The sequence below is a fragment of the Musca domestica genome, unplaced genomic scaffold (assembly GCF_030504385.1).
Source record: "Musca domestica strain aabys unplaced genomic scaffold, Musca_domestica.polishedcontigs.V.1.1 76, whole genome shotgun sequence".
NCBI classification, from domain to species: domain Eukaryota; kingdom Metazoa; phylum Arthropoda; class Insecta; order Diptera; family Muscidae; genus Musca; species Musca domestica.
In genome coordinates, this window is record NW_026712396.1 from 1452929 (window position 1) to 1466615 (window position 13687).

At 39.5% G+C, this 13687-nt stretch overlaps 1 protein-coding gene across 1 annotated transcript; it reads left to right on the forward strand.

Moving 5' to 3' along the window:
- The first annotated feature begins 142 nt into the window (after positions 1 to 142).
- LOC101892623 (A-kinase anchor protein 17A) lies at positions 143 to 8919 on the forward strand. The gene is made up of 6 exons (XM_005184678.4): positions 143 to 1142; positions 1216 to 1676; positions 3135 to 3392; positions 4067 to 4274; positions 6852 to 7519; positions 7586 to 8919. Exons 1-6 carry the CDS (start codon positions 942 to 944, stop codon positions 8733 to 8735), a joined length of 2946 nt encoding a protein of 981 aa, XP_005184735.1. The 5' UTR covers positions 143 to 941; the 3' UTR covers positions 8736 to 8919.
- Positions 8920 to 13687: the final 4768 nt, after the last annotated feature.

Here is a 13687-nt window from a genome sequence, read left to right on the forward strand (position 1 = left end):
CAACGAATCGAGAACTCAGTATAAATATACCATGACTTCGAATTTGTGTACGCTTTACGTTTCTCTTTAGCATCCATTCGACCGGCGTACATTATATTTTGAACATAGGCCTTGGAGTCTTCATAGCCAAATGTCGACCTAGGTATCTCTACTTTGCCATCTTGCTAGACGTGAAAAAAAAAAACTATACTACTCCGCAAAAATTATTAAATTATAGAGAAATTAAAACATAAAACAAAGACATTCGGCAAAAAGTCAAAAGTTTAACGATCTACAAATTTAGTGTTTTTAAAATATCATGAAAAAATTAAACACACATTTGCATAAAACGTTTGCAAAGTGAAAGAAGAGACTCGCAAAGAAAATTGTGTGACGTGAAACGACCGAAAAGAACAAAATTCTTTTAGCAGGCTTTTCTTTTCGTTAAATCGTCTCGTTGAAAACGAAACACCACCAAAGGAAAACTCAGCAGGGCTTAAGGGAAACAGAAAGAAGGAAAATATAGTTTGGTTTTTCCACATTAAGTTTTAATTTTTATTATACATTTTAAGATAAACTAAGTCATTATCATATATATTTTTTCAATTGGCAATAGTTCTTCATTATTGATTTTTCATATTTTTTTTTCTTTCGAATACAACTCGCACACCACCAACATTCGGCGGTCTTATTTGTCGTAAAGAGAACAGACATCTCGCTCTTTAAACATTCACAATTGTGCTCTCTTCATCACTTATAATTCTCTTGTATTTTTTAATGCATCATTTCTTGTTTAATTTTGCCGCAAATATTTCATTTGTAAAATTTTAATGTAATTTTAAAAATCAAAAAAAAAAAAAAAACGAACGTCAAAAAATTGTAAAAAACAACAACAATAAAATTAATGTGCCAATATACGGCCAAAATAATTACCAAACAAACAACACAAATTGCTAACAACAATGATGAATATCCAGACCATAGAGCATGTGGCCGACTGTGTGCCACTGTATTTGCCGCACAGCCTTTATCTCAAGCCGCTGGCCAAGTTGAACATATCCGTGGCCTTGCCGGTAAATAAAATGGGCAAATCAATATCGAATCTTGATATAATGGAAAAGCTGGGTCAGGCTCTCAAGCCGGATAAATTCCTTGTGCTTAAGGTGAGACACGAAATTTGGCAAGTACAGCACTTTCGAAAGTAACTGAGGTTAATCAAATTTCTGTGTCCTACAGGTCTCGAAGACAACCGTGGACTTTATACGTTTCGAGGCGGAATTGGATGATCGATCACGTCTACGTTCCTGCATAAATCGTCTCGATGGCATTTCATTGAAAATCTCGGGTTTTCATGAAAGTTTTCGCGTTCGTGTCTCCGAGGCCAAGGATGATTTTCCAACGCGTCACGATTGGGATTCGTTTTTTCGTGATGCCCATAAAATGGATGAAATGAAAGCTGGCGAAAGACCCGACACGATACATTTGACGCATTTACCCATAAAATGGTTTTGTCCACGTCACATGGAAAACGAGGAAAATGTCAAGCCATCGGAGGGTATATTTAAGCGGATATTTGAGAAATTCGGCTGTGTCCGCTGTGTCGACATACCGATATGTGATCCCTATCGTAAGAAAATGAATGCCGACATCAATGGCATGAAGACTTTTGGTTTCGATCAGGAGATTCTTTTTGAAGCGTAAGTAAATGTTTATACGCTACACCACAAGGTGGTCAGGGTATTATGTCTTTGGGCATTTGTTTGTAACAGGCAAAAGGAAACGAGGTAGACCAATAGTTCCGTTTGACGAGCTGCATTGAATCACATTCTATTCTAACTCCATTTATGTATGTCCGTCCGTCTGTCTGTTCATGTATTTTTGTAAACAACGGTACAGGTCGCATTTATTGTTCCGATCCAGATGAAGTCATTTGCTTGACCCAAGGACGAACCCTATTAAAATTGGAGATAATTGGCCAACATTTTGATATAGCTCCTACACACATCTTCGTCCGATATGCTTTTTATTGTGCACCAAACGTGTAATTTCAGCCAAAATATTATGGAATTTTGCACATACGACCAGAATAAGCCTAAAAATAAGTATGTCAAATTTGGTGAAAATCGGTTCAGATATAGCTATAGCTACCGTATAGATTGTTCATTCGATTTTTTAAATTTGGCCCTCACAACCGTAATATGCATTCCGCAAAAAACTGCAAACAATTTCAGACTGCTGTCATTTCTAAGCCATCCGTCCGACAGCTGTAGAAATTATTCCAGTGACAGTTCATTATATTGTTTACAAGCGTACCTTGGATATTCCAACAGAACTCAGCACCATCGCACTCAGCACGCGCCACCCAAGAATGGTTACAAAATGAGGTTCCTCCCTTCATTTCCGATACTGCGGATACCAATCCGTTGGACTATTATGTCTGGAGTATTCTGGAAAGCAATATTGGCACTAAAAAATACCAAAGTGTCGATCACCTCAAGAAAGCTCTTCGCCGGGAATGAGACAAAATACTGCAGAGCAACATACGGGCAGCGTGTGACGGTCTCATTGGCCGTTTGAAGGCCATAATTTGCGCCAAAGGTGACCAATTCGAACAAATCTAAACTTATTCTAAAGTTTGATGCTATTTCCGACATTTTTTCTTTCATTCAATAAAACTAAAAAAAAGGAAAAATTATGGCATTTGACTCTCAAATACAGCTTAGAAATACCTTCGATAATTTTTTCCAGATCGGTTCAATTTTTTCCAGATGGATATAGCTCTCGTATATATCTTCATCCGAATTCGAGTTAATTTTTTATTATGTGAAACTCTACTAAATATGCAAATCGGTGTAGGGTATCATAAAGTCGGCCCCGCCCGACTTTTAAGACCACCTTTACTGAAAGTTTTAAAACCGATTGAGCTCGTCGATAAAATGTCAATTTTGTCTGAAGACATTTCAAGAAGATCAGAAGATTTAGATGCCTTATCCGCCATATTGTCTGTATGCAGCTGGGTCTCAGATTCCACCAAGATTTTCCTAGGCAAATTATGATTCCCCATACAGTTCCATTTTGAATCCAATTCTTAATGTCTTAAGAAATTTGTCTTAAACTTCACCATTTTCTTTTTTCCTTCCGTTCTCTTTTCTCAGTTATGTACAATTCGACGAATACGTGGGATTTGTTCGTGCCATGGATGAATTTCGTGGCATGAAATTGGTGCGTAAATTTATCGACAAGACCCAGGCCATAAATATCGGTGTAACCTTTGATACAACCAAACACTTGAGTGATGCTCAGATACAACGTCGTGAACGGGTACGCAAACATATCATTGCCAAAGCCAAGGCAGAGGAAGAAGAGGTCGAAAGGCGCAAGAAATTGGAATTGGAAAAATTGGAAGAACAAAGGTAATGCTAATGTTTTATTTTTGTAGAAATTCTTTAATATTTACTCTAATAATGAAACGATAGATGTGTTGGAAGTTTTTGTAAAGATATGAGGTTTGGGGTGTTCCTGAAAATGTGATTATTATAAAAGAAAAAAACTGTCATTTAAAATCGGAAGTTTCTGTATGAGATGCCAACGATGACGATTTACTCATCATTGGGTTGGAGTTCCTTTCGCCGCTATTCATATGTTTATATTTTCGGAATTTATGAACTAAAGTTTCCTTAAATTCAAAAGCCGTTTTACTGGCATGCCGTTTTTATATCATAGTCGATCAGAGAAGGGCGGTGACCTATTGATTTTGATTTTGGAAACGGTTTTAAAAATCCAAATATTTTTATTATACCATTTTTGTAAAACAATCCTCCTCATGTCTTTACGAAACGAAAAGCTTTCTCAGTAGTTGTTTAGCGCATTTCTTAAGCAACCAACGACACGCTGGTTTAAGAATAACAATAACAAAGCCAAACACACGAGAAAGAATAATAAAAATACAAATAGTATTGAGAGAGAAAGAAAGAAAGAAAGAAAGAAAAAAGAAACACCACCAAAAAAATCAATCCCTCAAATGAAAACAAAACAAAATAAAAATGCCTAGAGAACGCAATCCACCTGCAAACACACAAAATTACAGGAAAAAAGAAGAAGAAGATAAGCTAGCCGAACTGGAGCGACAGCGTGAACGTGAAGAAAAACGCAAAGAGAAACATCTGAAAAAGATCCAAGAAAAAGGTTCCATTGAAATATCACAAAAGATACGCGTCGAAGAGCGGAAACTTATGATAGCCCAAAGGAAATTGGAAAGTATACGGATATTGGAACAGGTCTTCAGTCGGATTAAGGTAAGTAAAAGGAAGAAACACAATGTGTACAGGGTGAGATAAAAAAAAACTGCAACAAAGCCAAACGCTGTAACTTTTACATTTTTTTTTTCAAATTTCATTGAATGAAAGTTAAAAATGTCGGAATTAGGATAAGTTCAGATTTGTTCGAATTGGTTACCTTTGGCACGAATTATGGCCTTCAAGCGGCCAATGAAACCATCACACGCTGCCCGAATGTTGCTCTGCGGTATTTTGGTGAGGTGATCGACACTTTGGTATTTTTTAGTGTCAACATTGCTTTCCAATATACTCCAGACACAATAGTCTAACGGATTGGTATCCGGAGATTTTGGTGGCCATTGTGCGCTGGAAATGAAGCAAGGAACCTCATTTTGTAACCATTCTTATGTGGCGCGTTCTGAATCCTCTTGGAATGTCCAAGGTCTGCGGCCAAAATGTTTGCATGCCCATGGCCTTAATACACCCTCCAGAATATTTTCGCGATAATATTCTGCATTTATTCTGATGCCACAGTCGATTAATACGAACAGATAGAAACAATCGGCGGTTATGACCGGCGCTTGAGTTCTGGTGACCAAACAATGGTGCACATTTTCAGCTGACCTCTTTGGCAAGTAAACACGGTCAGTTTGTTTGTTTACAAACTGCTGGACAACGAATGTTTTCTCATCGAAGAAAACAAAATTCGGTAGTTTTCGACTTTCGCCCAAGCGAAGCAACTCTTTAGCTCTCTTGAGTCTATTTTCTTTCTGTTGCGGTGTAAGTTCTTGCACTTCTTGGAATTTCAATGGCGTTACCCCGAGCTCATTCTTCATTATTTGCCGAATGGAATATTGCGATATGTTCAGCTCACGATCGAAGTTTCGGCCACTGCGACACGGGTTTCGATCAAGTCGCTTCTTTACTTTTCGAACCATTTCTGCTGATGTTGCAGTTTTCCTCCGTCCACTTCCTTGACGTCGGGCTACGCTACCAGTATCACGGTAACGAGCGATGGTACGAGACCCAAACGATTTATTCACATTTAAATGCTGGAGTGCTCTAACGATAGCCACTTGCGGTTTTCCCGCCAAATATAAAGAAATTAGACTATCACGCTTGAATTCCATCACAAATATTTTTTTTTCTGGAAAATTCTCACCAAAATGCTTTTGTACGCTTTTAAAAAATATAATGGGTTATCACTGGAATAATTTTAACAGCTGTCGGACGGATGGCTTAGAAATGACAGCAGTCTGAAATTGGTTTGCAGTTTTTTCATCTCACCCTGTATATTACCTTCACAACAGATCTTGTGAAGAGAGTTGGATGCTTATTTCGTTTTCTTTAAGCGTTGTGTTATTCAAAATCTTGAACCCCATGTGGGGGAGTGTTCCGATCTCTACCATCTTTATAACAGATCCTGTGTTGATGGAAATATTGAGATGTGCCAAGTCTGAATGGAAACGGATATTAGTTTTGCGTTTTATGAGCTTCATGGCTATTCAAAATTTTGACCCTTTTGTGGGGGAGGTACCACAAGAAGAAGTTGTCCGATATATTCCATGTTCACAACAGACCTTAGATTAATAAAAATATTTTTTTTTTGATGTGTGTAATTTGAAGACAATTGTATTCTTGACTGTTTCTAGGGAAGGTACTTGATGGAGTGGACCGATAATGTCCATCATCGCACATGACCTAGTACTGATGCGGATATTAGGAAGTGCAAAGTTGCAGCAAAAACGGATTATCCTTTCTTTTTCTGTGCAGTAAATTTTCATATTTTGTGGGGGAGTTACCTGAAGGAGTGAACCGATATTGCCCATTTGCGAACTCGATCTAAGTTTGACAATAATAATACGATGTATCAAGTTTGAATCATAGCGCATACTCCCTTCGAGAAACAGGCAGACGGACATCGCTAGATCGACCCTAAATGTCCTGAAACAGATTTTGTCCTAGGGTCTGAAACCGTTATTCCGATTATGCACGTTTTGGCCGTATCAAATGATATTTACCCTCTGTAGCCATACTGACTGAGGGTATAAAAAGACCAACTGGCCTTATATAAGAAGATCTGTTGGTACTCTGTTAGATGTTTTTAATTTCATGTAAAACAGTTTTTGCTTCCATAATTTGGAGTTCTATGAGATTACCTCATTTGATCATCCTATTAGAAGACGATTGGATCTTAGAAAGACATTTGGTTCTCTATGAGAAAAATCTTCGGTCTTTTATAAAGATGTTTTTTGGCCCTCTATTAAAACTCCATATGGTATTTTCAGAAGCACGCCAACTTGTCTATATAAGAAGTCCAACCGGTCTTCTTTTAACATGTAGAAAAAACATTTGATCCTCCATTGGAAGTCATTTGTTCTTCAGCAAAAAAAAAAAAAAAAAAAAAAACTTCCTGGTCCTCTGTAAAAAATTCGTGTCGACCAAACAACTGGTCTTCCCTGGGAACTTTTGAAGAATCTACTTCGACATTTATGAGAAGGCATTTTGCTTTTCTAACATAAGCTTTATTTTAGCTTCACAGAAGACCACCACTTCATATTTAACCCATTCTCCCATTTCCTTTTGCTATTGCAGCTAAAACATTTGGCCAAATACGGATCCACATCGTCCCAAAAATATCAAGCGGAAATGGCCCGCGACACCGTGCGTGAACGTCTGGTTGAGAAATACAAAAGCGCCACTGAAAAGCTACTCAGTGATCAGCAAAAACTTGTTGAAGATATAAAAAATCAAACACCTCTAATTGGGCTATTAAAGACCAAAAAAGATAAAGATGCGGCGACAATTGCAACACCGAAAGTTGCCACCGCAGATGCTGTACCTGCCGCCATTGCAAATCCAGCAGCTGCGGCTGCTGCAGCCGTAGCCGCAAATGCTGCGGCCAATCCCTTCAAAACTATTGCTGCTTTGGGCGCCAATTATAATACGGAGGCTGCCGCTGAATGGATGAAGTCTTTGTCAATGTTTCCGTATGGCAATATACCGGGTCTGTTTCCCGGCATTGCACCAATGTACCGGCCACCTTCATTTCCGGTTTCAATGAATTATCGTGGATTTGCGCCGCGCATACGAGGCCGTGGAAGAGGACGTGGTCGAGGTCGTGGCGGTTATGAGGGTCAGTCGTCATCGTCATATAGTAAATATCATTACAATCATGATGACAGAGATCGGCGTTATGATGATGACGAGGAGGATGACGATGGCAGGGGTAATTATCATAAATCATCATATTCGAGAGGAAGGTAATTTACAAATGGCCCAATGATTGTCTATTGCAGTTTTAATTTTCCTCTCTGCTTTCTTTTCAGACGCTATTCCCGCTCTCGCAGCCGTTCCCGAGATCGCCGTAGTCGTTCCAGATCTCGTTCAAGATCCAGATCACGTTCCAGATCTCGTTCTCGTTCCCGTTCCAGATCTCGTGATCGCCGCTCCCGCTCCAGGACACGTTCTCGTACCCATTCCCGCTCACGTCATCGTCACTACTCGAAACGGTCTCGTTCCAGATCACGATCCAGATCTTATTCTCGTTCCGAGAGCAGATCACGTTCACGCTCTCGTGTACGTTCACGTGAAGACAAAAATCGCAGCAAATCATCACGTTCCAAGTCACCAACTCAGCTGCGACCCCCGGAGAAAGTAAATCGAAAACTTGTCTCGACTCGGCGTTCACGTTCCACCTCACATGAATCGAGATCACGTTCACGTTCTCGTTCCCATTCACGGACACATTCAAAGCGGTCGTGGTCTCGCCGTGACGATGGTAGTCGTGATCGCCGCTCCTCACCGTCGGCGGCGCGAAGCAGCAAAGTTGTAATCGAAACCGATGAATTGGTTAAATCGGCAGAAATTATTAAAACCACCATCGAAAAGGATATGCAGGAGAGGATGCGTCATGAGAAACGTGAAATACGGGAAACTTTCACCAAACGCCACAAGGATGTTTTGGCGCACAATGCCAGTTTGGCCGTGACCAACAATTCATCAACAACGGGCAGCAGTAGTGCTGGCATTGACAGTGGTCATGCCACCTCAGAGCATTCAGCCAATGAATCGTCTGTCCATGATAAAAATTCATCGCGTGACGATGAACACGATGAACGTGGGGAGGATGGTGACAACGATGATGATGGAAAGATCAGGTCACGTAGGGAAAAATACTATTCGGAATCGTCGAGACGTAACTCAGCCAAAGAAGAACATTCTTCGCGACACCATTCAATGTCGGAACGTCGCGGCAATTCCACAACGGAAAATCACACATCCAAACATCATTCCTCCGAACGCAGTTCAAGGCGTAGAACTCCTGAGCATGGCACTAAACGTCGATCGTCGGAGCGTAGTTCAACAAGACATAAATCACCAGTGGAAGCCGAAGAATCCAGCTCCCACAAAAGTCGTCGTAAGATATCAGAGCGTAGTTCAAGATTACCCTCATTAGATCGTAGCCCCAGTTGTTAAGTCTTCAAACAATGTTTTTCGGTCCGTTTTGAGGTATAATTATGAAATTATATCTTTTCGTTTAGTTCATTAATTTCCTGCTTCAATTTAAGGTTAATTTTTTTTACAAAAAAAAAAATCTTTGATTTTGTTTTCAACATTAGTTTTATAAATAAATGTAAAAGAAAATAAAGTTGAACAACAATTTTGATATGATTTTTTCACGTTTGGCTCAGCTGGATTGGTGTGGTGGAAGGAGACTGAATATTCTACAAAAAAAAAAAATAAATAAATAAATAAAAAATAAATAAATAAAAAAATAAATAAATAAAAATAGTAGCTTCCAATTGCTCTGTAACAAGTAAGAAAGCTGTAAGTTCGCCCGAGCCGATCTTTGAATACCCTCCACCATTTGGAACGAATTTGGCAATTTTCAAAAAAATAAAATCCATTAAAAATTCTATTAAAATCTTAAAAATACCAAATGTAGACGTCGGATTAGGGTCTAAACGACGACGAGGACCTGCATAGGCCAGATTTGTTATAAGCCATTACAATATTCAAATGCAGAAAAGTAGCTAAAATCATCAACATACCGAATATATTGAGGTATTATATGGGGGCTACACCAAAACGTGGACCTGCACAGGCAATCTCCTGTCATAGGCTGTAGTATCCATTACGAACAAAATTGAAACAATTCCGGTGAATAATGTCGCTAAAATCATCAAAGTTCCGAATAACTGGAGTTATCGATATAAGGTGGTTAGACGATGGCGTGGACCTGCACAGACAATTTTCTGTCATAGGCTGTAGTATCCATTACGAACTTCAAATACCAAATTTGAAACAATTCCGGTGAATAATGTCGCTAAAATCATCAAAATACCGAATATAGGAAGGTACCGTTATATGGGGCCTATATTAAGACGTGGACCTGCACAATCTCTTGTCACCTGCTGTAGTATCCATTACGAACTTCAAATACCAAATTTGAAATAATGTCGCTAAAATCATCAAAATACCGAATATCGGGAAGTATCGTTATATGGGGGCTATACAAAGACGTGGACCTGCACAGACAATTTTCTGTCTTAGACTGTAGTATCTCCATACTATGGTGGGGGATATAAAATCAAGTAGCATCAAGTTTGTTCCAATTATAATTACCGGCACTCTTTCGATAACTGCCTTCAGTCATTATCCGAATGGTCGTTCGACTTGAGATTGGAGAGATTTGAATCAAAACATTTTTGAAAGCATCCTGCAACATCTGGTAATGACTCATCAGATGACTTGGTAAGACGTGGATACGAGGCGATTCGGGCTGAGAGATCGGGGTCCATGGCGAAATTGGACCTTAAACTTGTAGGAATGATCACAGGTTACCATGGCTTACAATTGGGGTGGGGTAAAGACACCGATTACTGCAGGTTCTGCCAAAATGTGGAGGAAACTGAAACGATCGAGCAATTATTCTGCCACTGTCCAACTCGCTTCGGTGAGAGACACAGGCTAATGGAGAAACAAATTATGCAATAATCCGTTAATCAGACAGAAGACTAAAGTAGCTAAAGGCAACTCGTTAACATCCTCAAAATTCGGTTATGAAGATATCAACTAGCGATTTTTTGCCGTTTGCAGATTAAAATGGAACTGGTCCGACTATTAGGTTAGGTTTGAAGATGCGAACTGTTTTGTAACAAACAAAATAAAGATCAAGTAAAATAGTATCTGTCGGTTTTGCCGACAGATGTATAGCCCACAGAATTGAGTTATGATTATTCAAACTGTTGAGCCTTTATCTGGGGGAGGTTCCGAAGCAGTTGGCCAATATTGAGCAATTCGTATCTGAACTAAGATTGCTATAAATATTACAATGTGACAGATTTGGACTATATCGTCTACTTCCTGTACTTTGCGTGAGGTAACAGATATAGCGGACCGAAGCATTCCATTTTCGTCTATGCGAAATCATAAATCAGAAGAAATTGTCCGATCTTTACCATCTTTATAACAGATCTTGTGTTGATGGAAATATTGAGATGTGCGAAGTCTGAATGGAATCGGATGTTAATTTCGTGTTTTTTTGAGCTTCGTGAATATTCAAAATGTTGACCCTTTGTGGGGGAGGTACCAGAAGGTGTGCACCGATATATCCCATCTTCACACCAGATCTTGGATTAATAAAAATATTGTGATGTGTGTAGTTTGAAGAGAACAGTATGCTTATTTGGGATTTTGTGATTGTTTTTGTTAATCAAAGCCTTGACCCTTTGTGGGGGAGGTGCCAGAAGGAATGGACCGATCTCTACCATATTTTTAACAGATCTTGTGTTAATGGAAATATTGAGATGTGCCAAGTCTTAATGGAATCGGATGTTAATTTCGCGATTTATGAGCTCCATGAATATTCAAAATTTTGACCCTTTGTGGTGGAGGTACCAGAAGGAGTGGACCGATATTTTCCATCTTCACACTAGAGCTTAGGTAAATAAAAATATTGTGATGTGTGTAATTTGAACACAATCGGACTCTTACATCACATTTTATTAGAGTTATAATTATTCCGAATTTTGACCCTTTGTGGGGAGCTGACGGATATTGTCCATTTTCACACCCAACCAAGCACTGATGCAAATATTAGAATTTGCAAAGTTGAACAGAAAATATATTTTTTGAAATTTTCGACCTTTTGTGGGGCCGATATATATTTCATCTTCACACCAGACCTTGGGATAATAAAAATATTGTCATGCATGTAATTTGCAGACAATCCGACTCTTCATCATCACATTTTATAAGAGTTATATGTTCAGGTAGCAGATAGGTGTTTCCGGGAAATCATCAAAGCTGCAGCCGCTCAATATATTCGACCTGCTGGTCGAATACCTGTCACAAGACCAAATTTCCCAACAGAGGCAGGGAACTTACTCTAGGGGTAAACAGGATAGTCGGTGAGCATAAGTGGGAAAAATGGCTAGAACATCTGAAGCATTGCAACATCAGTACCGGATCCTACCAAACCTACCCATCTATCTCCTGTCTCGTTGTGGACCCAAACCGTACAGGTTGCATCCTTTTTGATACTGGACTTAGAGGCAGAACCCCCATTGAGAAGAGTCAGATCGAACACAGCAGTATGAGCTGCTACAGCAAGAACAACAGCCATAGGTCAAACAGCCATAAGTCAAAATCGGTCGGACATTTGACTCATATAACTATTTGATGATATATGGTTTCAGTTCTCAGCTCTTTTCTATGGACTTATGGGCAGGAGTAGAGTGATATTAAGCCTCGTTTGGCGCGTTCCTAGATGTTTCTCTTCCAGTTCAAACGCTGGTCTACGATGGTATCGAGATACTTGGCTTCAGACAAAAGACTCAATGTGACGCCATCCAGCAATGGTGATGGCGATACAAGTTTCTGGGAGTTTCGGCTTCCTCGTAAAAAGAAAAGGCTCTGTTTAAGACGTCAAACCCATTGCCTCGTGCCATCGCTCGTTGCCGTGATACTGGTAGCGTAGCCCGACGTCAAGGAAGTGGATGTGGACGGAAGAAAACAGCAACATCAGCAGAAATGGTTCGAATGGTTCTGCAGAGCAACATTCGGGCAGCTTGTGACGGTTTCCTTGGCCGTTAGAAGGCCACAATTCGTGCCAAAGGTGACCAATTCGAACAAATCTAAACTTATTCTAAAATTTAATGCTAGTTCCGACATTTTTTGCTTTCATTCAATAAAATTAAAAAAAAAATGTAATAATTATGGCAGTTGAATTTTTTGCAGTTTTTTTATATCACCCTGTATGTCGAGGTGTAACTTGAGCTATACAGGTTCTTCTCAATGTAGCCCACAATGTCGTGTTGCACTGTATCAAGAGACTTGCCTATCATGTAGGCGTGTTGTGAGGTGCTTAACGTCGTTATAGGTAGCGAAACAGCCATTCGGCCCTATTACGGTTGTCGTCAGCGTCGCATAATGAAGTCGAGGCGACAATAATGATATTAGGGTTGTCGTTTTTTGTCGATAGCGACAAAAGATTGCTATTTGACCCTATTATGGTTGTCGTCAGCGTCGCATAGTGAAGTCGAGGCGACAATAATGATAGAAGGGTTGTCGTTTTTTGTCGATAGCGACAAATGATTGCTATTTGGCCCTATTATGGTTGTAGTCAGCGTCGCATAATGAAGTCGAGGCGACAATAATTATATTAGGGTTGTCGTTTTTTGTCGATAGCGACATATGATTGCTATTTGGCCCTATTATGGTTGTCGTCAACGTCGCAAAATGAAGCCGAGGCGACAATAACGATAATAGGGTTGTCGTTTTTTGTCGATAGCGACCAATGATTGCTATTTGGCCCTATTACAGTTGTCGTCGTCATCGCATAATGAAGTCGAGGCGACAATAATGATAGAAGAGTTGTCGTTTTTTGTCGATAGCGACAAATGATTGCTATTATCATTGTCGATACAACAGTCGATGTGAAGTCGAATTTTAAGAAAATCTGTCGCCGTAAAAAGTTGTGACGACATTGTATTTTTTAGTCGACGTTGATATTGTAACTTTTTATACCCTACACCACATAGTGGTAAGGGTATTATGTCTTTGTGCATTCGTTTGTAACATGGAGAAGGAAGCGAGATAGACCCAGAGTTACTTTTGAGGATCTCCATAGAATCACTTTCTGAGTTGATTTATGCATGTCAGTCCGTCTGTCCGTCCGTCTGTCCATGTATTCTTGTGAACAAAATGCAGGTCGCATTTATTATCCGATTGAGATGAAATCATCCAAACAACATGTGTTTGGCCCAAGGACGAACCCTATTGAAATTGGTGATAATCGGTAAAAATTTAGATTTAGCTCCCATATATCTTCGTCCGATTTGCCTGTTATTTTGCCCAAACGTGTAATATCAGCCCGAATAGTATGGAATTTTGCACATACAACCAAATTAGGCCTAAGTATGCCA

Bases quoted from the DNA above. Each gene is read 5' to 3' on its own strand.
- LOC101892623 (XM_005184678.4), top strand. From the start codon at position 942: ATGATGAATATCCAGACCATAGAGCATGTGGCCGACTGTGTGCCACTG. The intron at 1,143-1,215 runs GTGAGACACGAA...TGTGTCCTACAG, and splicing joins ATAAATTCCTTGTGCTTAAG to GTCTCGAAGACAACCGTGGA. The intron at 3,393-4,066 runs GTAATGCTAATG...ACAAAATTACAG, and splicing joins GAAAAATTGGAAGAACAAAG to GAAAAAAGAAGAAGAAGATA.